The sequence below is a fragment of the Hordeum vulgare genome, chromosome 6H (assembly GCF_904849725.1).
Source record: "Hordeum vulgare subsp. vulgare chromosome 6H, MorexV3_pseudomolecules_assembly, whole genome shotgun sequence".
NCBI classification, from domain to species: domain Eukaryota; kingdom Viridiplantae; phylum Streptophyta; class Magnoliopsida; order Poales; family Poaceae; genus Hordeum; species Hordeum vulgare.
The window spans coordinates 405,242,341-405,269,347 of record NC_058523.1 but is presented as its reverse complement, the minus strand read 5'-3'; the positions used below and the strand labels follow the sequence as shown (position 1 = coordinate 405,269,347).

General features: G+C 44.6%; 2 protein-coding genes across 2 annotated transcripts; both read left to right on the top strand.

The window, feature by feature from the left end:
* Window positions 1-19,007: 19,007 nt before the first annotated feature.
* Window positions 19,008-21,568, top strand: LOC123403248 (50S ribosomal protein L19-2, chloroplastic-like). Its single transcript, XM_045097189.1, has 4 exons — window positions 19,008-19,483; window positions 20,036-20,122; window positions 20,207-20,337; window positions 21,317-21,568. The coding sequence occupies exons 1-4, from the start codon at window positions 19,142-19,144 to the stop codon at window positions 21,423-21,425; spliced, it is 669 nt and encodes a 222-aa protein (XP_044953124.1). The 5' UTR covers window positions 19,008-19,141; the 3' UTR covers window positions 21,426-21,568.
* Window positions 21,569-22,857: 1,289 nt separating this feature from the next.
* LOC123403578 (vesicle-associated protein 2-1) lies at window positions 22,858-26,185 on the top strand. The gene is made up of 9 exons (XM_045097502.1): window positions 22,858-23,037; window positions 23,151-23,216; window positions 23,332-23,402; window positions 23,514-23,595; window positions 23,692-23,807; window positions 23,925-24,062; window positions 24,173-24,199; window positions 24,953-25,027; window positions 25,753-26,185. Exons 2-9 carry the CDS (start codon window positions 23,165-23,167, stop codon window positions 25,888-25,890), a joined length of 699 nt encoding a protein of 232 aa, XP_044953437.1. The 5' UTR covers window positions 22,858-23,037; window positions 23,151-23,164; the 3' UTR covers window positions 25,891-26,185.
* The last annotated feature ends 822 nt before the right edge of the window (window positions 26,186-27,007 follow it).

The following is a 27,007-nucleotide window of genomic DNA, read 5'->3' as shown; positions in this document are numbered from 1 at the left end:
TCGATCCGCCCCGCGAACAATCCCGCGATCAGTCCCACGATCTAGCACCGAACGGACGGCACCTCCGCGTTCAGCACACGTACAGCTCGACGATGATCTCGGCCTTCTTGATCCAGCAAGAGAGACGGAGAGGTAGAAGAGTTCTCCGGCAGCGTGACGGCGCTCCGGAGGTTGGTGATGATCTTGTCTCAGCAGGGCTCCGCCCGAGCTCCGCAGAAACACGATCTGGAGGAAAAACTATGGAGGTATGTGGTCGGGCAGCCGTGAGAAAGTCGTCTCAAATCTGCCCTAAAAGCCCCATATATATAGGAGGAGGGAGGGGGACCTTGCCTTGGGGTCCAAGGGATCCCCAAGGGGTCGGCCGAGCCAGGGGGGAGGACTCTCCCCCCCCCCCCAAACCGAGTCCTACTTGGTTTGGTGGGAGGGAGTCCTTCCCCCTTCCCACCTCTCCCCCTTTTTTTTCTTTCCTTTGATATTTTCTTTCTTGGCGCATAGGGGATTGGTGGGCTGTCCCACCAGCCCACTAAGGGCTGGTGTGACCCCCCCCCAAATACCTATGGGCTTCCCCGGAGTGGGTTGCCCCCCTCCGGTGAACTCCCGGAACCCATTCGTCATTCCCGGTACATTCCCGGTAACTCCGAAAACCTTCCGGTAATCAAATGAGGTCATCCTATATATCAATCTTCGTTTCCGCACCATTCCGGAAACCCTCGTGACGTCCGTGATCTCATCCGGGACTCCGAACAACATTCGGTAACCAACCATATAACTCAAATACGCATAAAACAACGTCGAACCTTAAGTGTGCAGACCCTGCGGGTTCGAGAACTATGTAGACATGACCCGAGAGACTCCTCGGTCAATATCCAATAGCGGGACCTGGATGCCCATATTGGATCCTACATATTCTACGAAGATCTTATCGTTTGAACCTCAGTGCCAAGGATTCGTATAATCCCGTATGTCATTCCCATTGTCCTTCGGTATGTTACTTGCCCGAGATACGATCGTCAATATCCGCATACCTATTTCAATCTCGTTTACCGGCAAGTCTCTTTACTCGTTCCGTAATACAAGATCCCGCAACTTACACTAAGTTACATTGCTTGCAAGGCTTGTGTGTGATGTTGTATTACCGAGTGGGCCCCGAGATACCTCTCCGTCACACGGAGTGACAAATCCCAGTCTTGATCCATACTAACTCAACTAACACCTTCGGAGATACCTGTAGAGCATCTTTATAGTCACCCAGTTACGTTGTGACGTTTGATACACACAAAGCATTCCTCCGGTGTCAGTGAGTTATATGAGCTCATGGTCATAGGAATAAATACTTGACACGCAGAAAACAGTAGCAACAAAATGACACGATCAACATGCTACGTCTATTAGTTTGGGTCTAGTCCATCACGTGATTCTCCCAATGACGTGATCCAGTTATCAAGCAACAACACCTTGTTCATAATCAGAAGACACTGACTATCATTGATCAACTGGCTAGCCAACTAGAGGCATGCTAGGGACGGTGTTTTGTCTATGTATCCACACATGTAAATGAGTCTTCATTCAATACAGTTATAGCATGGACAATAAACTATTATCTTGATACAGGAATTATAATAATAACTATACATTTATTATTGCCTCTAGGGCATAATTCCAACAGTCTCCCACTTGCACTAGAGTCAATAATCTAGCCCTCACATCACCATGTGAATTACATTGTAATAAATCTAACACCCATACAGTTCTGGTGTCGATCATGTTTTGGCCGTGGAAGAGGTTTAGTCAGCGGGTCTGCTACATTCAGATCCGTGTGCACTTTGCATATATTTACGTCCTCCTCCTCGACGTAGTCGCGGATGAGGTTGAAGCGTCGTTTGATGTGTCTGGTCTTCTTGTGAAACCTTGGTTCCTTTGCTAAGGCAATGGCACCAGTGTTGTCACAGAACAAGGTTATTGGATCCAGTGCACTTGGCACCACTCCAAGATCCGTCATGAACTGCTTCATCCAGACACCCTCCTTAGCCGCCTCCGAGGCATCCATGTACTCCGCTTCACATGTAGAATCTGCTACGACGCTTTGCTTGGAACTGCACCAGCTTACTGCACCCCCATTAAGAATAAATACGTATCCGGTTTGTGACTTAGAGTCGTCCGGATCTGTGTCAAAGCTTGCATCAACGTAACCTTTTACGGCGAGCTCTTCGTCACCTCCATACACGAGAAACATCTCCTTAGTCCTTTTCAGGTACTTCAGGATATCCTTGACCGCCGTCCAGTGATCCACTCCTGGATTACTCTGGAACCTGCCTGCCATACTTATGGCCAGGCTAACATCCGGTCTAGTGCACAGCATCGCATACATGATAGAGCCTATGGCTGAAGCATTGGGGACGGAGCGCATATGCTCTCTATCTTCATCAGTTGCTGGGCACTGAGTCTTACTCAATCTCGTACCTTGTAACACTGGCAAGAACCCTTTCTTGGACTGTTCCATTTTGAACCTCTTCAAAACTTTATCAAGGTATGTGCTTTGTGAAAGTCCTATCAGGCGTTTTGATCTATCCCTATAGATCTTAATGCCTAGAATGTAAGCAGCTTCTCCTAGGTCCTTCATAGAGAAAATTTTATTCAAGTAACCTTTTATGCTCTCCAAAAGCTCTACGTTGTTTCCAATCAGCAATATGTCATCCACATATAATATTAGAAACGCCACAGAGCTCCCACTCACTTTCTTGTAAATACAAGATTCTCCAACCACTTGTATAAACCCAAATGCTTTGATCACCTCATCAAAGCGTTTGTTCCAACTCCGAGATGCTTGCACCAGTCCATAAATGGATCGCTGGAGCTTGCACACCTTGTCAGCATTTTTAGGATCGACAAAACCTTCGGGTTGCATCATATACAACTCTTCCTTAAGGAAACCGTTAAGGAACGCCGTTTTGACATCCATCTGCCAGATTTCATAATTGAAAAATGCAGCTATTGCTAACATGATTCTGACGGACTTAAGCATCGCTACGGGAGAGAAAGTCTCATCGTAGTCAATTCCTGAAACTTGTGAAAAACCCTTTGCCACAAGTCGAGCTTTATAAACGGTCACATTACCGTCAGCGTCCGTCTTCTTCTTAAAGATCCATTTGTTCTGAATAGCCTTGCGGCCCTCAGGCAGTATCTCCAAAGTCCACACTTTGTTCTCATACATGGATCCTATCTCGGATTTCATGGCTTCTAGCCATTTGTTGGAATCTGGGCCCACCATTGCTTCTTCATAATTTGCAGGTTCATTGTTGTCTAACAACATGATTGATAAGACGGGATTACCGTACCACTCTGGAGCAGCGCGTGATCTCGTCGACCTGCGTGGTTCAACAGAAACTTGAAATGGAGTTTCATGATCATCATCATTAACTTCCTCCTCAACCGGCGTCGCAATGACAGAGGTTTCCCCTTGCCCTGCGCCACCATCCAGAGGGATGAGAGGTTCGACAACCTCGTCAAGTTCTATCTTCCTCCCACTCAATTCTCTCGAGAGAAACTCCTTCTCGAGAAAAGTTCCGTTCTTAGCAACAAACACTTTGCCCTCGGATTTGAGATAGAAGGTGTACCCAACTGTCTCTTTTGGGTAACCTATGAAGACGCATTTTTCCGCTTTGGGTTCCAGCTTTTCAGGCTAAAGCTTTTTGACATAAGCATCACATCCCCAAACTTTAAGAAACGACAATTTTGGTCTTTTTCCATACCACAGTTCGTATGGTGTCGTCTCAACGGTTTTTGATGGTGCCCTATTTAAAGTGAATGCGGCTGTTTCTAATGCATAGCCCCAAAATGATAACGGCAAATCAGTAAGAGACATCATAGATCGCACCATCTCTAACAAAGTACGATTACGACGTTCGGACACACCATTACGCTGTGGTGTTCCAGGCGGTGTTAACTGCGAAACAATTCCACATTGTCTTAAGTGAGTACCAAACTCGAAACTCAGATATTCACCCCCACGATCAGACCGTAGGAACTTGATCTTCTTGTTACGATGATTTTCCACTTCACTCTGAAATTGCTTGAACTTTTCAAATGTTTCAGACTTGTGCTTCATCAAGTAGACATAACCATATCTGCTTAAATCGTCAGTGAAGGTGAGAAAATAACGATATCCGTCGCGTGCCTCCACGCTCATCGGACCACAGACATCGGTATGTATGATTTCCAACAAGTCACTTGCACGCTCCATTGTTCCGGAGAACGGAGTTTTAGTCATCTTGCCCATGAGGCATGGTTCGCACGTGTCAAGTGAATCAAAGTCAAGTGACTCCAAAAGTCCATCGGCATGGAGTTTTTTCATGCGCTTTACACCAATATGACCTAAGCGGCAGTGCCACAAAAATATGGCGCTATCATTGTTTACTCTAACTCTTTTGGTCTCAATGTTATGTATATGCGTATCGCTATCGAGATTCAATATGAACAATCCTCTCACATTTGGTGCATGACCATAAAAGATGTTACTCATAGAAATAGAACAACCATTATTCTCAGACTTAAAGGAGTAACCGTCTCGCAATAAACAAGATCCAGATATAATGTTCATGCTCAACGCAGGCACTAAATAACAATGATTTAAGTTCATCACTAATCCCGATGGTAGTTGAAGTGACACGGTGCCGACGGCGATTGCATCAACCTTGGAACCGTTTCCTACGCGCATCGTCACTTCGTCTTTCGCCAGCCTTCGTCTATTCCGCAGTTCCTGTTTCGAGTTGCAAATGTGAGCAACAGAACCGGTATCGAATACCCAGGCACTACTACGAGAGCTGGTTAAGTACACATCAATAACATGTATATCAAATATACCTGATTTTTCTTTGCCCGCCTTCTTATCTGCCAGATACTTGGGGCAATTGCGCTTCCAGTGACCCATACCCTTGCAATAGAAGCACTCTGTTTCAGGCTTAGGTCCAGCCTTGGGTTTCTTCGGCGGATTGGCAACAGGCTTGCCGCTCTTCTTCGAATTGCCCTTCTTGCCTTTGCCGTTTCTCTTGAAACTAGTGGTCTTGCTCACCATCAACACTTGATGCTCTTTACGGAGTTCAGACTCTGCGACTTTCAGCATTGCAAACAACTCGTCGGGAGACTTGTTCATCCCTTGCATGTTGTAGTTCAACACAAAGCCTTTATAGCTTGGTGGCAGTGATTGGAGGATTCTGTCAGTGATAGCTTCTTGCGGGAGTTCAATCCCCAGTTCAGCTAGACGGTTTGAGTACCCAGACATTTTGAGCACATGTTCACTGACAGACGAGTTTTCCTCCATCTTGCAAGCATAGAATTTATCGGAGGTCTCGTACCTCTCGATCCGGGCGTTCTTCTGAAAAATAAACTTCAACTCCTGGAACATCTCAAATGCTCCATGACGCTCAAAGCGACGTTGAAGTCCCGGTTCTAAGCCATACAAGACTGCACATTGAACTATTGAGTAGTCCTCCTTACGTGCTAACCAAGCGTTCTTAACATCCTGATCAGCCGTAGCGGGTGGTTCATCTCCTAGCGCAGCATCAAGGACATAATCCTTCTTTCCAGCTTGTAAGATTAGCTTAAGATTACGAGCCCAGTCTACAAAGTTGCTTCCATCATCTTTCAACTTAGCTTTCTCTAGGAACGTATTAAAATTCAGGATGACACTTGCGTGAGCCATGATCTACAACACAAATATATTCAAAGTGGACTTAGACTATGTTCAAGATAATTAGAGTTCAACTTAATCAAATTATATGCCAAACTCCCACTCAAAAGGTACATCTCTCTAGTCATTTGAGTGGTTCATGATCCACTTACACTATCCCAAGTCCGATCATCACATGAGTTGAGAATAGTTTCAGTGGTAAGCATCCCTATGCTAATAATATCAACTATATGATTCATGATCGACCTTTCGGTCTCATGTGTTCCGACGCCATGTCTGCACATGCTAGGCTCATCAAGCTTAACCCGAGTGTTCCGCGTGCGCAACTGTTTTGCACCCGTTGTATGTGAACGTTGAGTCTATCACACCCGATCATCACGTGGTGTCTCGAAACGACGAACTGTAGCAACAGTGCACAGTCAGGGAGAACACAATTTCGTCTTGAAATTTTAGTGAGAGATCACCTCATAATGCTACCGTCGTTCTAAGCAAAATAAGGTGCATAAAAGGATTAACATCACATGCAATTCATAAGTGACATGATATGGCCATCATCACGTGCTTCTTGATCTCCATCACCAAAGCACCGGCACGATCTTCTTGTCACCGGCGCCACACCATGATCATCCATCAACGTGTTGCCATCGGGGTTGTCGTGCTACTTATGCTATTACTACTAAAACTACATCCTAGCAAAATAGTAAACGCATCTGCAAGCACAAAACGTTAGTATAAAGACAACCCTATGGCTCCTGCCGGTTGTCGTACCTGTTGGAATTATGCCCTAGAGGCAATAATAAATGTATAGTTATTATTATAATTCCTGTATCAAGATAATAGTTTATTATCCATGCTATAATTGTATTGAATGAAGACTCATTTACATGTGTGGATACATAGACAAAACACCGTCCCTAGCATGCCTCTAGTTGGCTAGCCAGTTGATCAATGATAGTCAGTGTCTTCTGATTATGAACAAGGTGTTGTTGCTTGATAACTGGATCACGTCATTGGGAGAATCACGTGATGGACTAGACCCAAACTAATAGACGTAGCATGTTGATCGTGTCATTTTGTTGCTACTGTTTTCTGCGTGTCAAGTATTTATTCCTATGACCATGAGCTCATATAACTCACTGACACCGGAGGAATGCTTTGTGTGTATCAAACGTCGCAACGTAACTAGGTGACTATAAAGATGCTCTACAGGTATCTCCGAAGGTGTTAGTTGAGTTAGTATGGATCAAGACTGGGATTTGTCACTCCGTGTGACGGAGAGGTATCTCGGGGCCCACTCGGTAATACAACATCACACACAAGCCTTGCAAGCAATGTAACTTAGTGTAAGTTGCGGGATCTTGTATTACGGAACGAGTAAAGAGACTTGCCGGTAAACGAGATTGAAATAGGTATGCGGATACTGACGATCGAATCTCGGGCAAGTAACATACCGAAGGACAAAGGGAATGACATACGGGATTATACGAATCCTTGGCACTGAGGTTCAAACGATAAGATCTTCGTAGAATATGTAGGATCCAATATGGGCATCCAGGTCCCGCTATTGGATATTGACCGAGGAGTCTCTCGGGTCATGTCTACATAGTTCTCGAACCCGCAGGGTCTGCACACTTAAGGTTCGACGTTGTTTTATGCGTATTTGAGTTATATGGTTGGTTACCGAATGTTGTTCGGAGTCCCGGATGAGATCACGGACGTCACGAGGGTTTCCGGAATGGTGCGGAAACGAAGATTGATATATAGGATGACCTCATTTGATTACCGGAAGGTTTTCGGAGTTACCGGGAATGGACCGGGAATGACGAATGGGTTCCGGGAGTTCACCGGAGGGGGGCAACCCACTCCGGGGAAGCCCATAGGTATTTGGGGGGGTCACACCAGCCCTTAGTGGGCTGGTGGGACAGCCCACCAATCCCCTATGCGCCAAGAGAGAAAAAATCAAAGGAAAGAAAAAAAAAGGAAGAAGTGGGAAGGGGGAAGGACTCCCTCCCACCAAACCAAGTAGGACTCGGTTTGGGGGGGGGAGAGTCCTCCCCCCTGGCTCGGCCGACCCCTTGGGGATCCCTTGGACCCCAAGGCAAGGTCCCCCTCCCTCCTCCTATATATATGGGGCTTTTAGGGCAGATTTGAGACGACTTTCTCACGGCTGCCCGACCACATACCTCCATAGTTTTTCCTCTAGATCGTGTTTCTGCTGAGCTCGGGCGGAGCCCTGCTGAGACAAGATCATCACCAACCTCCGGAGCGCTGTCACGCTGCCGGAGAACTCTTCTACCTCTCCGTCTCTCTTGCTGTATCAAGAAGGCCGAGATCATCGTCGAGCTGTACGTGTGCTGAACGCGGAGGTGCCGTCCGTTCGGTACTAGATCGTGGGACTGATCGCGGGATTGTTCGCGGGGCGGATCGAGGGACGTGAGGACGTTCCACTACATCAACCGCGTTCTCTAACGCTTCTGTTGTACGATCTACAAGGGTACGTAGATCACTCATCCCCTCTCGTAGATGGACATCACCATGATAGGTCTTCGTGCGCGTAGGAAAATTTTTGTTTCCCATGCGACGTTCCCCTACAGTGGTATCAGAGCTAGGTTATGCGTAGATGTCTTCTCGAGTAGAACACAAAAGTTTTTGTGGGCGGTGATGTGCGTTTTGCTGCCCTCCTTAGTCTTTTCTTGATTCCGCGGTATTGTTGGATTGAAGCGGCTTGGACCGACATTACTCGTACGCTTACGAGAGACTGGTTTCATCGCTACGAGTAACCCCGTTGCTCAAAGATGACTGGCAAGTGTCGGTTTCTCCAACTTTAGTTGAATCGGATTTGACCGAGGAGGTCCTTGGATGAGGTTAAATAGCAACTCATATATCTCCGTTGTGGTGTTTGCGTAAGTAAGATGCGATCCTACTAGATACCCTTGGTCACCACGTAAAACTTGCAACAACAAAATTAGAGGACGTCTAACTTGTTTTTGCAGGGTATGATTGTGATGTGATATGGCCAACAATGTGATGTGATATATTGGATGTATGAGATGATCATGTTGTAATAGAAATATCGACTTGCATGTCGATGGTACGACAACCGGCAGGAGCCATAGGGTTGTCTTTATACTAACGTTTTGTGCTTGCAGATGCGTTTACTTTTTTGCTAGGATGTAGCTTTAGTAGTAATAGCATAAGTAGCACGACAACCCCGATGGCAACACGTTGATGGATGATCATGGTGTGGCGCCGGTGACAAGAAGATCGTGCCGGTGCTTTGGTGATGGAGATCAAGAAGCACGTGATGATGGCCATATCATGTCACTTATGAATTGCATGTGATGTTAATCCTTTTATGCACCTTATTTTGCTTAGAACGACGGTAGCATTATGAGGTGATCTCTCACTAAAATTTCAAGACGAAATTGTGTTCTCCCCGACTGTGCACCGTTGCTACAGTTCGTCGTTTCGAGACACCACGTGATGATCGGGTGTGATAGACTCAACGTTCACATACAACGGGTGCAAAACAGTTGCGCACGCGGAACACTCGGGTTAAGCTTGACGAGCCTAGCATGTGCAGACATGGCCTCGGAACACATGAGACCGAAAGGTCGATCATGAATCATATAGTTGATATGATTAGCATAGGGATGCTTACCACTGAAACTACTCTCGACTCACGTGATGATCGGACTTGGGATAGTGTAAGTGGATCATGAACCACTCAAATGACTAGAGAGATGTACTTTTTGAGTGGGAGTTTAGCATATAATTTGATTAAGTTGAACTCTAATTATCTTGAACATAGTCTAAGTCCACTTTGAATATATTTGTGTTGTAGATCATGGCTCACGCAAGTGTCATCCTGAATTTTAATACGTTCCTAGAGAAAGCTAAGTTGAAAGATGATGGAAGCAACTTTGTATACTGGGCTCGTAATATTAAGCTAATCTTACAAGCTGGAAAGAAGGATTATGTCCTTCATGCTGCGCTAGGAGATGAACCACCCGCTACGGCTGATCAGGATGTTAAGAACGCTTGGTTAGCACGTAAGGAGGACTACTCAATAGTTCAATGTGCAGTCTTGTATGGCTTAGAGCCGGGACTTCAACGTCGCTTTGAGCGTCATGGAGCATTTGAGATGTTCCAGGAGTTGAAGTTTATCTTTCAGAAGAACGCCCGGATCGAGAGGTATGAGACCTCCGATAAATTCTATGCCTGCAAGATGGAGGAAAACTCATCTGTCAGTGAACATGTGCTCAAAATGTCTGGGTACTCAAACCGTCTAGCTGAACTGGGGATTGATCTCCCGCAAGAAGCTATCACTGACAGAATCCTCCAATCACTGCCGCCAAGCTATAAAGGCTTTGTGTTGAACTACAACATGCAAGGGATGAACAAGTCTCCCGGCGAGTTGTTTGCGATGCTGAAAGTCGCAGAGTCTGAACTCCGTAAAGAGCATCAAGTGTTGATGGTCAGCAAGACCACTAGTTTCAAGAGAAACGGCAAAGGCAAGAAGGGCAATTCAAAGAAGAGCGGAAAGCCTGTTGCCAATCCACCGAAGAAACCCAAAGCTGGACCTAAGCCTGAAACAGAGTGCTTCTATTGCAAGGGTATGGGTCACTGGAAGCGCAATTGCCCCAAGTATCTGGTAGATAAGAAGGCGGGCAAAGAAAAATCAGGTATATTTGATATACATGTTATTGATGTGTACTTAACCAGCTCTCGTAGTAGTGCCTGGGTATTCGATACCGGTTCTGTTGCTCACATTTGCAACTCGAAGCAGGAGCTGCGGAATAGACGAAGGCTGGCGAAAGACGAAGTGACGATGCGCGTAGGAAACGGTTCCAAGGTTGATGCAATCGCCGTCGGCACCGTGTCACTTCAAATACCATCGGGATTAGTGATGAACTTAAATCATTGTTATTTAGTGCCTGCGTTGAGCATGAACATTATATCTGGATCTTGTTTATTGCGAGACGGTTACTCTTTTAAGTCTGAGAATAATGGTTGTTCTATTTCTATGAGTAACATCTTTTATGGTCATGCACCAAATGTGAGAGGATTGTTCATATTGAATCTCGATAGCGATACGCATATACATAACATTGAGACCAAAAGAGTTAGAGTAAACAATGATAGCGCCATATTTTTGTGGCACTGCCGCTTAGGTCATATTGGTGTAAAGCGCATGAAGAAGCTCCATGCCGATGGACTTTTGGAGTCACTTGACTTTGATTCACTTGACACGTGCGAACCATGCCTCATGGGCAAGATGACTAAAACTCCGTTCTCCGGAACAATGGAGCGTGCAAGTGACTTGTTGGAAATCATACATACCGATGTATGTGGTCCGATGAGCGTGGAGGCACGCGGCGGATATCGTTATTTTCTCACCTTCACTGATGATTTAAGTAGATATGGTTATGTCTACTTGATGAAGCACAAGTCTGAAACATTTGAAAAGTTCAAGCAATTTCAGAGTGAAGTGGAAAATCATCGTAACAAGAAGATCAAGTTCCTACGGTCTGATCGTGGGGGTGAATATCTGAGTTTCGAGTTTGGTACTCACTTAAGACAATGTGGAATTGTTTCGCAGTTAACACCGCCTGGAACACCACAGCGTAATGGTGTGTCCGAACATCGTAATCGTACTTTGTTAGAGATGGTGCGATCTATGATGTCTCTTACTGATTTGCCGTTATCATTTTGGGGCTATGCATTAGAAACAGCTGCATTCACTTTAAATAGGGCACCATCAAAATCCGTTGAGACGACACCATATGAACTGTGGTATGGCAAAAGACCAAAATTGTCGTTTCTTAAAGTTTGGGGATGTGATGCTTATGTCAAAAAGCTTCAGCCTGAAAAGCTGGAACCCAAAGCGGAAAAATGCGTCTTCATAGGTTACCCAAAAGAGACAGTTGGGTACACCTTCTATCTCAAATCCGAGGGCAAAGTGTTTGTTGCTAAGAACGGAACTTTTCTCGAGAAGGAGTTTCTCTCGAGAGAATTGAGTGGGAGGAAGATAGAACTTGACGAGGTTGTCGAACCTCTCATCCCTCTGGATGGTGGCGCAGGGCAAGGGGAAACCTCTGTCATTGCGACGCCGGTTGAGGAGGAAGTTAATGATGATGATCATGAAACTCCAGTTCAAGTTTCTGTTGAACCACGAAGGTCGACGAGATCACGCGCTGCTCCAGAGTGGTACGGTAATCCCGTCTTATCAATCATGTTGTTAGACAACAATGAACCTGCAAATTATGAAGAAGCAATGGTGGGCCCAGATTCCAACAAATGGCTAGAAGCCATGAAATCCGAGATAGGATCCATGTATGAGAACAAAGTGTGGACTTTGGAGATACTGCCTGAGGGCCGCAAAGCTATTCAGAACAAATGGATCTTTAATAAGAAGACGGACGCTGACGGTAATGTGACCGTTTATAAAGCTCGACTTGTGGAAAAGGGTTTTTCACAAGTTCCAGGAATTGACTACGATGAGACTTTCTCTCCCGTAGCGATGCTTAAGTCCGTCAGAATCATGTTAGCAATAGCTGCATTTTTCGATTATGAAATCTGGCAGATGGATGTCAAAACAGCGTTCCTTAACGGTTTCCTTAAGGAAGAGTTGTATATGATGCAACCCGAAGGTTTTGTCGATCCTAAAAATGCTGACAAGGTGTGCAAGCTCCAGCGATCCATTTATGGACTGGTGCAAGCATCTCGGAGTTGGAACAAACGCTTTGATGAGGTGATCAAAGCATTTGGGTTTATACAAGTGGTTGGAGAATCTTGTATTTACAAGAAAGTGAGTGGGAGCTCTATGGCGTTTCTAATATTATATGTGGATGACATATTACTGATTGGAAACAACGTAGAGCTTTTGGAGAGCATAAAAGGTTACTTGAATAAAAGTTTCTCTATGAAGGACCTAGGAGAAGCTGCTTACATTCTAGGCATTAAGATCTATAGGGATAGATCAAAACGCCTGATAGGGCTTTCACAAAGCACATACCTTGATAAAGTTTTGAAGAGGTTCAAAATGGAACAGTCCAAGAAAGGGTTCTTGCCAGTGTTACAAGGTACGAGATTGAGTAAGACTCAGTGCCCAGCAACTGATGAAGATAAAGAGCATATGCGCTCCGTCCCCTATGCTTCAGCCATAGGCTCTATCATGTATGCGATGCTGTGCACTAGACCGGATGTTAGCCTGGCCATAAGTATGGCAGGCAGGTTCCAGAGTAATCCAGGAGTGGATCACTGGACGGCGGTCAAGAATATCCTGAAGTACCTGAAAAGGACTAAGGAGATGTTACTCGTGTATGGAGGTGACGAGGAGCTCACCGTAAAAGGTTACGTTGATGCAAGCTTTGACACAGATCCGGACGACTCTAAGTCATAAACCGGATACGTATTTATTCTTAATGGGGGTGCAGTAAGCTGGTGCAGTTCCAAGCAAAGCGTCGTAGCAGATTCTACATGTGAAGCGGAGTACATGGCTGCCTCGGAGGCGGCTAAGGAGGGTGTCTGGATGAAGCAGTTCATGACGGATCTTGGAGTGGTGCCAAGTGCACTGGATCCAATAACCTTGTTCTGTGACAACACTGGTGCCATTGCCTTGGCAAAGGAACCAAGGTTTCACAAGAAGACCAGACACATCAAACGACGCTTCAACCTCATCTGCGACTACGTCAAGGAGGAGGACGTAAATATATGCAAAGTACACACGGATCTGAATGTTGCAGACCCGCTGACTAAACCTCTTCCACGGCCAAAACATGATCGACACCAGAACTGTATGGGTGTTATATTTATCACAATGTAATTCACATGGTGATGTGAGGGCTAGATTATTGACTCTAGTGCAAGTGGGAGACTGTTGGAATTATGCCCTAGAGGCAATAATAAATGTATAGTTATTATTATAATTCCTGTATCAAGATAATAGTTTATTATCCATGCTATAATTGTATTGAATGAAGACTCATTTACATGTGTGGATACATAGACAAAACACCGTCCCTAGCATGCCTCTAGTTGGCTAGCCAGTTGATCAATGATAGTCAGTGTCTTCTGATTATGAACAAGGTGTTGTTGCTTGATAACTGGATCACGTCATTGGGAGAATCACGTGATGGACTAGACCCAAACTAATAGACGTAGCATGTTGATCGTGCCATTTTGTTGCTACTGTTTTCTGCGTGTCAAGTATTTATTCCTATGACCATGAGCTCATATAACTCACTGACACCGGAGGAATGCTTTGTGTGTATCAAACGTCGCAACGTAACTGGGTGACTATAAAGATGCTCTACAGGTATCTCCGAAGGTGTTAGTTGAGTTCGTATGGATCAAGACTGGGATTTGTCACTCCGTGTGACGGAGAGGTATCTCGGGGCCCACTCGGTAATACAACATCACACACAAGCCTTGCAAGCAATGTAACTTAGTGTAAGTTGAGGGATCTTGTATTACGGAACGAGTAAAGAGACTTGCCGGTAAACGAGATTGAAATAGGTATGCGGATACTGACGATCGAATCTCGGGCAAGTAACATACCGAAGGACAAAGGGAATGATATACAGGATTATACGAATCCTTGGCACTGAGGTTCAAACGATAAGATCTTCGTAGAATATGTAGGATCCAATATGGGCATCCAGGTCCCGCTATTGGATATTGACCGAGGAGTCTCTCGGGTCATGTCTACATAGTTCTCGAACCCGCAGGGTCTGCACACTTAAGGTTCGACGTTGTTTTATGCGTATTTGAGTTATATGGTTGGTTACCGAATGTTGTTCGGAGTCCCGGATGAGATCACGGACGTCACGAGGGTTTCCGGAATGGTCCGGAAACGAAGATTGATATATAGGATGACCTCATTTGATTACCGGAAGGTTTTCGGAGTTACCGGGAATGGACCGGGAATGACGAATGGGTTCCGGGAGTTCACCGGAGGGGGGCAACCCACTCCGGGGAAGCCCATAGGTATTTGGGGGGGTCACACCAGCCCTTAGTGGGCTGGTGGGACAGCCCACCAATCCCCTATGCGCCAAGAGAGAAAAAATCAAAGGAAAGAAAAAAAAAGGAAGAAGTGGGAAGGGGGAAGGACTCCCTCCCACCAAACCAAGTAGGACTCGGTTTGGGGGGGAGAGTCCTCCCCCCTGGCTCGGCCGACCCCTTGGGGATCCCTTGGACCCCAAGGCAAGGTCCCCCTCCCTCCTCCTATATATATGGGGCTTTTAGGGCAGATTTGAGACGACTTTCTCACGGCTGCCCGACCACATACCTCCATAGTTTTTCCTCTAGATCGTGTTTCTGCGGAGCTCGGGCGGAGCCCTGCTGAGACAAGATCATCACCAACCTCCGGAGCGCCTTCACGCTGCCGGAGAACTCTTCTACCTCTCCGTCTCTCTTGCTGGATCAAGAAGGCCGAGATCATCGTCGAGCTGTACGTGTGCTGAACGCGGAGGTGCCGTCCGTTCGGTACTAGATCGTGGGACTGATCGCGGGATTGTTCGCGGGGCGGATTGAGGGACGTGAGGACGTTCCACTACATCAACCGCGTTCTCTAACGCTTCTGCTGTACGATCTACAAGGGTACGTAGATCACTCATCCCCTCTCGTAGATGGACATCACCATGATAGGTCTTCGTGCGCGTAGGAATTTTTTTGTTTCCCATGCGACGTTCCCCTACAGTACCATCGACATGCAAGTCGATATTTCTATTACAACATGATCATCTCATACATCCAATATATCACATCACATTGTTGGCCATATCACATCACAATCATACCGTGCAAAAACAAGTTAGACGTCCTCTAATTTTGTTGTTGCATGTTTTACGTGGTGACCAAGGGTATCTAGTAGGATCGCATCTTACTTACGCAAACACCACAACGGAGATATATGAGTTGCTATTTAACCTCATCCAAGGACCTCCTCGGTCAAATCCGATTCAACTAAAGTTGGAGAAACCGTCACTTGCCAGTCATCTTTGAGCAAAGGGGGTTACTCGTAACGATGAAACCAGTCTCTCGTAAGCGTACGAGTAATGTCGGTCCAAGCCGCTTCAATCCAACAATAGCGCGGAATCAAGAAAAGACTAAGGAGGGCAGCAAAACGCACATCACCGCCCACAAAACCTTTTGTGTTCTACTCGAGAAGACATCTACGCATGAACCTAGCTCATGATGCCACTATTGGGGAACGTCGCATGGGAAACAAAAATTTTCCTACGCGCACGAAGACCTATCATGGTGATGTCCATCTACGAGAGGGGATGAGTGATCTACGTACCCTTGTAGATCGTACAGCAGAAGCGATAAGAGATCGCGGTTGATGTAGTTGAACGTCCTCACGTCCCTCGATCCGCCCCGCGAACAATCCCGCGATCAGTCCCACGATCTAGTACCGAACGGACGGCACCTCCGCGTTCAGCACACGTACAGCTCGACGATGATCTCGGCCTTCTTGATCCAGCAAGAGAGACGGAGAGGTAGAAGAGTTCTCCGGCAGCGTGACGGCGCTCCGGAGGTTGGTGATGATCTTGTCTCAGCAGGGCTCCGCCCGAGCTCCGCAGAAACACGATCTGGAGGAAAAACTATGGAGGTATGTGGTCGGGCAGCCGTGAGAAAGTCGTCTCAAATCTGCCCTAAAAGCCCCATATATATAGGAGGAGGGAGGGGGACCTTGCCTTGGGGTCCAAGGGATCCCCAAGGGGTCGGCCGAGCCAGGGGGGAGGACTCTCCCCCCCCAAACCGAGTCCTACTTGGTTCGGTGGGAGGGAGTCCTTCCCCCTTCCCACCTCTCCCCCTTTTTTTTCTTTCCTTTGATATTTTCTTTCTTGGCGCATAGGGGATTGGTGGGCTGTCCCACCAGCCCACTAAGGGCTGGTGTGACCCCCCCAAATACCTATGGGCTTCCCCGGAGTGGGTTGCCCCCCTCCGATGAACTCCCGGAACCCATTCGTCATTCCCGGTACATTCCCGGTAACTCCGAAAACCTTCCGGTAATCAAATGAGGTCATCCTATATATCAATCTTCGTTTCCGGACCATTCCGGAAACCCTCGTGACGTCCGTGATCTCATCCGGGACTCCGAACAACATTCGGTAACCAACCATATAACTCAAATACGCATAAAACAACATCGAACCTTAAGTGTGCAGACCCTGCGGGTTCGAGAACTATGTAGACATGACCCGAGAGACTCCTCGGTCAATATCCAATAGCGGGACCTGGATGCCCATATTGGATCCTACATATTCTACGAAGATCTTATCGTTTGAACCTCAGTGCCAAGGATTCGTATAATCCCGTATGTCATTCCCTTTGTCCTTCGGTATGTTACTTGCCCGAGATTCGATCGTCAGTATCCGCATACCTATTTCAATCTCGTTTACCGGCAAGTCTCTTTACTCGTTCCGTAATACAAGATCCCGCAACTTACACTAAGTTACATTGCTTGCAAGGCTTGTGTGTGATGTTGTATTACCGAGTGGGCCCCGAGATACCTCTCCGTCACACGGAGTGACAAATCCCAGTCTTGATCCATACTAACTCAACTAACACCTTCGGAGATACCTGTAGAGCATCTTTATAGTCACCCAGTTACGTTGCGACGTTTGATACACACAAAGCATTCCTCCGGTGTCAATGAGTTATATGAGCTCATGGTCATAGGAATAAATACTTGACACGCAGAAAACAGTAGCAACAAAATGACATGATCAACATGCTACGTCTATTAGTTTGGGTCTAGTCCATCACGTGATTCTCCCAATGACGTGATCCAGTTATCAAGCAACAACACCTTGTTCATAATCAGAAGACACTGACTATCATTGATCAACTGGCTAGCCAACTAGAGGCATGCTAGGGACGGTGTTTTGTCTATGTATCCACACATGTAAATGAGTCTTCATTCAATACAGTTATAGCATGGACAATAAACTATTATCTTGATACAGGAATTATAATAATAACTATACATTTATTATTGCCTCTAGGGCATAATTCCAACAGTTCAGTCCTAAGCAACAATCATTGCTCAAAGGGTCACCTCAAGTGTCAATTCATATAGGAGTATGATAGTCCCACAAGTCCCTAGGTTTTCTTCTTTCCGAAAAGCAAGATAGAACTCGGTCTCTACATCAAATAATGCACATAACCGTATAATATTGTGTATCCGGTTCATTTGAACATGCCTCACAAAAGTATGAAAAGTGTCTAATTAGTGAACCTTCTTGATACCAAGGTCATACACGCCTAATTAGTGAATTTTATTTTGTAGCAACCATTCTTGATACCAAGGTCATGCATGTCTAATTAGTGAATTTTGTTCTGTAGCTCATTTTTTTCTCCATGATATACAACAACCAAAATAACAAAGGGTGCACTTAAAAATAAGTAGTAGGTGTAACCGACTAGATTGAGTGGGATAATTGGATTAAGAGTTGAGACCATAGTTTCTTCCTAAAGTATATGCAGTGTAACCCATAACAACACATTGGTGTTCTACTAGTACTATAAATTTGCAATCTCAAGTGTTCCATATCTCTACAGAAGTTAATGGAATAACTCATAATCTAGCCCAATAGGTTCTTCGCTCAAATGTGGAACCTCAAGTTTGTTGTTTTCCTTCATCTCATAGGCATATCCCTTGCCCTGTGATGTCTCTTCTTTCTATTTTTTAGGTACAGGAGTTTGTAGTTCATGTTGTGCATTGCTACTGAGCTAACATGGAGGTTTGCATGGACAAAACTATGAATCGAATTTACATGCATGATCGCATAATGCAACACAAGTTTTCAAGACCTGCTAAGTGAAGCGATGACTCTTATCCTTCATGCTAAGATCGCAACAACTTCAGACAATACCAACCTTTTTTATGGTCTACCTCTTGCAAAAGTGCGTGAATTCAATAGTTGGATGCAAATGACTGCTTCTTCTTGGTCCCGTGTTATAGTCTTCTTTCTTTCATTTTTGTAGTTAGCTCAAGGATATGTTGAATGTTGCAGCTCTTCACGTTCTAAGTTGCTCTATGAAATCTCTCTTTGGTTGTCTTTTTTGAGTCATAGGCATATACTTTATTCTTTCCTTTCTTCAATCTCTCGGATGCAATTTCAGGTCTTTGTAATACTTGTTATACTACGCATTTGAGTTGAATGAACTTGGCGCCTTCTGGTGCCTTTTCTTGTTCAAAACATAAATATATACGCCTCAGAAACAAAATTACGCCAATTGCCATCATCTTGACAATGGACGGTTCGGATCGTTTACAACCTCTGGATAGAACGTGGGCCTACATGCAGCGGCACTGACCCTTCCAACAAAAAGGATAACGTTCATCCCCAATCCTCCCCCCGCCCCCGTCCGGCACCTCTCTCTCGCTTCTTCCTCCGGCCCATGCGACGGCAGTGACATCTTTGCCCGCCTGACCTTTCGATGGCCGCCGCCGCCACCGCCGCCGCCGCGACCGGCACACTTCTTCCCCACGCACTATTGAATCACCGCTCGCCTCCGCCGCCGCAGCTGCTCGCGCTGTCCTCCTCCTTCCGCCGCCTCTCCTTATCCGCCTCCCATCGCCGGACCACCCATTTAGTCGCCCACGCAGACGCCGGCACCGCAGAGCCGGAGCCCGTGGCCGAGCCTGCTCCTGAGGGCGAGTCTGTCGTTGCCTCTGCTGACTCCGAGGAGGGGGAGGCGGAGGGGGCCGTCGCATTGGCGGAGGACGAGGAGGAGCCGGCGCCGAGGCCCAAGCCTATTAAGTTCGGCGAGATCATCGGGGTAAGCATCTCTTCCGCATACATTGCCTCTTCCATTTGTAGAAATGCAAGCCGCCGGTCAAGTTCGACGAAATTGTTGGCGGTGGAGAAATGCAGGTAGCGAAGCAGCAGGTCAACGAGGGGTGTCATTTCTTTGCTTAATATGCAAAATTGTAATCTCGATATGAATAGTTTTGAGTTGTCTGTTGAGTTGCTAGCAGCATAGTCTCTCGAGCACCATCGCATTAAGTTGTACTAACGTACTCCCTCGGTCCCAAAATAAGTGTCGCAAATGTAGTACAGTACTAAGTTAGTAGAAGTTTTGTAGTAGACCAAGGGCACTGATTTGTGAATTTGGCAACGAAAAGGATAACTGTTTTTTCTCGTCGAGGGTTCAGATAGAGGAAGATGTGGCTTGCTAAAATAAGTTTCATGACTGCATTAGTATGCGTGAATGGAGTTTGGTGGTTCCTTGGATTTCTGTATACTTTTACTTGTTATATGCAAGACCATTTTGGTCCTTTGGAGCGCTTGACGTGTGACATACTATTCCTTGAATTGTTTGGTACCATAGATTCTGAACAAGCAGTTCATCGAGGAGGCTGAGAAGGTGAAAGTACTTCCGGATTTGAAGCCCGGTGACATCATCGAGCTTAGAATGGTGAGATTGTTCACTACTCTTGAATGTGTTTTTTTTTAATTCTAATTTGGGGGTTATTGATGTCCTAAGCAAATGTTGTTGCAGCAACGTCCCAACAAGAGGAGATTGTCTCTCTTTAAGGGTATAATCATTGCAAAGCACAAATCTGGTGTTCACACCACGATCCGCGTCAGGAGGATTATTGCCGGTGTTGGAGTTGAAATTACATTCCCCATGTAAGTTGGGTTTACTTAATTTACTGAGTTTTTAATTTAATATGAATACCATTACATGTATCAAATGGTGACAGTGAGTTTGTATTGAATCTATAATTGCAAAACATTTCTGTGTATCTTTTGTTCGCTTTAGCTACAAGAAATTTGGACTATGCACATGTCTTTATACCGGCGTACTAATCTTAGTTATATCAACACGTGTGTATGAAATTTTTGGGGTCGTTGGCTTTCACATACTTGATCGCGTACTTTAGGTTTTCTAGTGTCCACCTTAAAATTTGTTGAATTGCTATTTATATCAAATTTACAATGAAGTGAGCGCCCAAGATACTCCTTTCATGATTAATAACTCATGATCTGTTTGGTCTAAGATACTAGTGCGTAGGTTAATTTGGAATTTCCCTTTGAATGTTTCAAAGCTGTGAAGCATTACCGCTCAAAATGCATTACTTGTGTCCGTACGGAAGAGGCACATTTACAAAACCAGTTAATTGACGCAACTTGGAATTTCTCTCTGAGAGATTGGACAGCTATCAAGCAGGAGTTGAATCGTTCAATTAATCGCCCGATATAGTCCTTTCGTACTTAAACAGCTCATTGCTAAATTCTGTTTGGCATTGACATTGTTGCACTATCATGGGTGTGAAACTTTGGATTAAGCAAGTAGCTTTCCAGTTACTCTTCTTCTACTCACTACTCAGATAGGGTTATCCAACTTACAAATGCTCTCATTTCTGCAAATAAAATAGAAGACCCTATTTGCTATGATTCACTTTGCACATTGCTGCTGTTGAATGTTTTTATTTGCATGCATCTTCAGTAGTAACGAGAAAACGGCTGGCCCATCGTCTCATGTGTAATAATTGAAATCATATGAGCAGTGGCCCTTTATTTGTGTTAAATGTCACGTTTTGCTTTTTGTGCACCTGAAAATAGAAATGCTTGTAGATACTTACTCGGCCTATACATTCCACTGCAGATACTCACCAAGGATCAAGGAGATCAAAGTAATCAGACACAAGAAGGTGAGGAGGGCAAAGTTGTACTACCTGAAGTACAAGCTTCCCCGTTTCTCAACCTTCAAGTGAGATTAGACACGCTCCTCACACTAGCATATGTCGATTTCTCCTTGGCAAACGAGTTTCCACCATCTTGTTCAGATCTGTGCATCCACTGTAATGATCTCTGAACCTCGAGTCGCATAATTTTACATCTTTTTCCGATTTGCGTATATCACGTCTTGCGTTGTGGAGTGTGTTTCATTCTGAGTGTGTAAAATTCCTAGCAGCGCTCCGGTATGAACATGGTGATGTTTATGATTGTGCCCTTTCCTTGCTCCCAGCTACCTACCAGAGTCCCAACTCCCAACTGTTGGTTAACAGTACGTAACGCTGCTGTTAAGAAAGAAGAACAGTTGTTATGAATAGTAGGTCTGGGCTCTTATTGTTACGAACAGAGTAATGAATAAGGGTTGAAGTTTTCTGCAGTACCACTGGTTGGTTTGATGGCGGGTCATATCGTATCAATTTTCTCTCCGGCTAGGAAACTTGTGTCCAGGGGTTACACGACATTGGGTGTACATGTGCCCGTGGCATTGCTGCCCCTGGAAACTCATATTGCTTGCTCGGTCCAGAAACACAATGAAGGTTTCACTCAGTTGGCAAATCTGTATGGCATGGAGGTTTCATGCCATACTAGGTGTGGTTATTATTATTATTATTTTTTGCTGAAGATGCGAGTTATCTATAATTTTCTTACTGGAGCATCCACATCCAAGTTTGAGCCTAAGTTTATCTAGCTCTTAAGCTAGGAAGAAAGATCAGCTCTTGTGTTTCATTAAAGCAAGCAAATAACTGGGTCCTACGTCGTTGATTTTCTCGTGTCTTATTCGTAATGGCGAAAATGATTGAAAACCTCGTCAGCTACCGCTAGCAATTTGTGTTTTGTAGGGCACCTACTGACCGTGAGTACAATAAGAGCAACGAATACTGCAATTATTTGTTGAGAATAGTAGTAGTACCGAACGGAAGGGCAAATTATTATATAATCAGACAAGAATATCCTCCCTTCGGATCCCCTTTTTGTACTTCTTATATTAATTAATGCGCAATGTAGGAGTGTATTTAATCACTGTGGCCTTTTTACGTTTTCTCGGTGGGCAAAGGCAAGCATGGCAGCATGATCTCACTGTTGCTCTTACTATTACGCTCGAACTTTTCTGGTGATTTCTGCTACATTAAACATGTAAGAAAAATGTACTATACAGATTGTTTGAGAGAGCAAGCAATTCATCTCCAGTGCATTTTTGGTGGGGGGGGGGGGGGGTGGTCCGGAAAGGAAACATGATAAAAAAAAAATCACCGGCCAAGTGGGCTTGACAAGAACACACGGGAATAAAGTAGTGGTAGCATAAATCACCAACCGGCAATAAAATATGATATGATTAGATAAAGGAAGAGTGCTGTTCACTCGCGGAAAAAAAGGGGGAGAGGAAAACGCAAACTGCCAGCCACGGGCCCAAGAAGTGAGTGCTGCCCCGTCAATGTCGCCCGGGAGCCAAGAAAGGCAAAGCGAACCCATTCATTTCCCTCTTTCTTCCTCCCCGACCCTCCACCCTCCCTCCCCATTTCTGCTCCGAATCGCTGCTCGTCGTCGATTTTCGCTTCCGCCCGGTTCCTGCCTTCCTTCCTGAAGACAAAGGTTGGGATCATCCTCCTCCTCCTCCTCTAAACCAGCAGAAACCACCTCCTCCCACTCTCTACCTCTCTCCCAATGCATCGATTTATGAGCTTCTTCTCCGTTTCTCTGACCAGGTTCAGGTGTCGCAATGGTGGGAGGAACGCTGATCTCGGTTTACCCGGACGACCTCACCTTCCTCTGTAAGTTGTTCCTGAGATTTTCTCCGCATTCTGCAAGAAAAACAAAATGAAAAAAGGGGCTCTGGAACTTCCGTGCTTTTCTCTGAGGTTGGTTGAATTGAATTCCTGTGCCTAGTCGAGCTGGACAAGCCGTGCTACTGCAATCTCAAGGTGGTGAACAACAGCGAGCACCATGTCGCGTTCAAGGTCCGTGCCATTTCCGTTTCTCTGGATTTCCTCTTTGCATTTCTGTGAAACTCTCGGAGACGAGGTTCAGGTTTGATCAGAATTTGTTACTTTGCTCTTTCTTTTTCTCAGGTCAAGACGACGTCTCCGAGGAAGTATTTCGTCCGGCCGAACGCCAGCGTCGTCCAGCCGTGGGATTCTTGCACGATAACAAGTAAGCATGCATACATACATACATACCTTGGTTCTCTCTAGAATTCTTCATTTGGTTCTGATGTGTGTGCATCCGCCTTCTTGTTTTGGGTTATAGTTACCCTACAGGCACAGAAAGAGTACCCTCCAGACATGCAATCCAAGGATAAATTCTTGATTCAGAGCACCAGGGTGGCTGCCAGCACCGACATGGACGAAATCCCCCCTGACACAGTGAGCATAGTAAAACTCATAATGACTGGTTTCTGCTATGATCTAGCGTCGCAATGTCATCGGAATAAATGATTAGCATTCCACCAACTATATTCAACCTTTATATGTATTCCTCAGTTCAACAAGGATGGTGATAAGGTGATCGAGGAAATGAAGCTCAAGGTTGTCTACACATTGCCCAGTGGAAGCTCGGACGACTCTGGTGTCACATCTTCGGCAAATAGGAGCTTCAAGCAGGGCGGCGACGATCTCTCGGTGAGACTGACTAGCTCTATGATCTATGTAGGAAACATATGTTGGATCTGCTAATAAATATTTAGTGCAAAGGCTAACTGTAGTTCACATGTTTATACTTTACCTTGCAGATGCTGAAGAATGCAAGCATTGAAGAGGTAATGCGTTCTATCCAAGCAGAAATCTCGCAACGTTTACTTAGAAACCTGACCAAAACCTGCCACCAAAGACATTTCCCCTGATGAATTTTGAGAAAGAATTATTCTACCATTTTAGACATGTCAGGCTTAAAGCCTCTACGAACCCTGTAATTTTGCGTTGTGCATTTCCAAAAAATATACATTACTTTAATCTTGGGATTTTTATACTTTGCAGTACGTTTTTGCACTGATGCAAATACTGTTCCTCTTGTTATAAGCCATGCCAATACTATTTCTCTGTTAGGTTCTTAAATGTAGAAGCAAATACACACTGCCTTTGCTTATATAATATTGTTAAAAGAGAAAATATGTAGAAGCACCATCAAATCATTGTTGAAATCAGCATAAAGTTGAGCGTGAGAAAAAGGTACCTATACTTCCAGGCCGGCGTCATAATTGAGGTAGGAAGGGATGCTCAGAAGCCCACGAGCATGTTGCCCTATGTACTGTAGTTAATTGTGTAATGGGACCAGAATTTGGAAAAAAAATCCCACTTTTGTTCATCTGGACCAGAGTATCTTCCTTTATCCTGATAGACATATTCCAACTCAAACTTTTTTCGAGAAAACATGATTCTAAAGTGCGTCCTGGATGAGATATGCTCATTGTGCAGTAATTATGTACTTTTATGATCAAGCTGTTACTAATAAAAAAACATATTATGCCTTTTGTCCTTGTTACTCAGTAAATTGTGCTTTTCCTTTTATCCAGATCCAGACAATACAGCGTTTGAAGGACGAAAGGGATAACAATCTTCAGCAAAATCAGCAAATGCAACGTGAACTGGTGCCGTATATTCACCTTTTCACGCTACATGTCATTTCTACTCACCGTTTACTTTATTTCAGCTCCTAGTTTGCTTAATCATATTAACATTTGGATTTTGATGCTCTTGCTTGTTTCTCAATGTTTGAATCCATGACTAAATCTGTAGAAGGCAGATAATATCTAATATTATTTCATAAAAAGTATGACTTTGGAGCAAATGAAAAAGAATATGTTGGTCCTTGATGAGTCATTAATAACATTTTATTTTATAAATACAAATTGGGCCTGGTTACCCTTTTTTCCTTGTCATAAATTACTGTGTTGGATGTTCTTAGCAAAACAAGTCAAAGCATATATTATTTTGTCCTGCTAGATCATTTATTTATCGTGAGGACACATACTAAGAGTTGGACTTCGGAAATAGCAAAGCAGTTAAGTCAGACTTGATACTATATATGGATATGCTATGGTGTGTGCTGTTTCGGTCCTTTTTCTGCCAGCAGTTAATATGGTCGCTTTAGATGCTGATATAACCGAAAATGAACAGAAATGTGAGGTGCCACCTGCCAATCATGCGAAGTTCATTTCCATATTTCTATTACTTTTCACTCTAAAATGTAGATTGTCGGTTGATATCGAAGTACTAAACCTAGCTTAACTTCTCTGTGAAATACTGATTGCCTACATATACTTCCTCGCTTATATTGGATTTCTCCCTAAATGAAATAATAATAATATTTCAGGACATGCTGAGGAGGCGCAGAAGCCGCAAAGGTGATGCTGGTTTCTCTTTGACCTTTGCTGCTTTTGCTGGGATCATAGGTCTCCTGGTTGGGCTCTTGATGAGCCTCATCTTCTCTTCCCCACCAGCGACTGCTTAGATGCCAGGATTGAAGCCTAGAGTAACATTATTCAGCTCAGTTTCCTGATGCTTTGGGGAGAAAGATGGAAAAAATATATCACTCTAGTCTCAACTATCATTCTTTGTTCTTTGCATTGTAGGTATACATGCCTTATCACAGCGGGTTTGCAATGTTTAGCCCGTGTTTGCTTCGTCTTCCATTTGTATTTATATTCCTCTACTGTGTATTTTTTCTGTATAATTAGTTTGGCATATATCAGGAAGACAAGTGTATGCGTTCACCTATTAGGAATGTAAAGGCTGGAAAGGAAGTATGTGTTATGTGTCCTAGTGACTCTTCCAAAATGTAGGACGTATTTTGTTCGTAGACTTTGACCAACAGTATGTAATTTGTTTTATAAAAAACTGATACCGATTCGTATTCAAAAACATTATATTCCTTTTATTTGCCATGTCATAGCTATAACAGTATATCCTTCTCTAAAAAACTATAATATGCAAAATGAAGATTTTTTCTTTGATGGAGTTCATTAATCGGATCAAGGAGGAGATTAGGTTCTGGTTTATAAACATACAGTGATGTGGCTTTCCTTCTTTCCCTTTTATCCGTGCTTGTTTCTCTCTCTCTCTCTCTCTCTTTATCTGTGTGCCCAAACACCCAGTAGAGATTGGCGACGGTTCTTTTAGATCCTTTGGTTGTGTAATCCGTACTCATTCGGGTTTTATCCCTAGATCACCTTCTCCTTAAGGCCTTGTTTGGTACTAGGGTTTTTGAGGAAATTGGTAGGGATAAGGATCAGAGGGATTGGGCGAAACCTTCACCCAATCCCTTAAAATCCTCATGCATCCCCAATCCACTAGATAGAGTTAATGTATTTGGTATTGAGAAAAATACACTAAAGTTTAGGGATTTTTGGGGAAATATGAGGATGAAACATGTCAAATACATAAGAACCAAACGATGTTTTGGGATATGTGGGGATTTAGTGGTTTGACCGGGATAATTCCTACCAGTTCCTTAAAATACACTAGTATCAAACAAGGCCTAACAGATCACATGCAGTTCTCCTAACAGATCACATGCAGTTCTCCTGCATGGTTCAAAGGAAAAAAATGTCATGACATGTTGGGAAAAA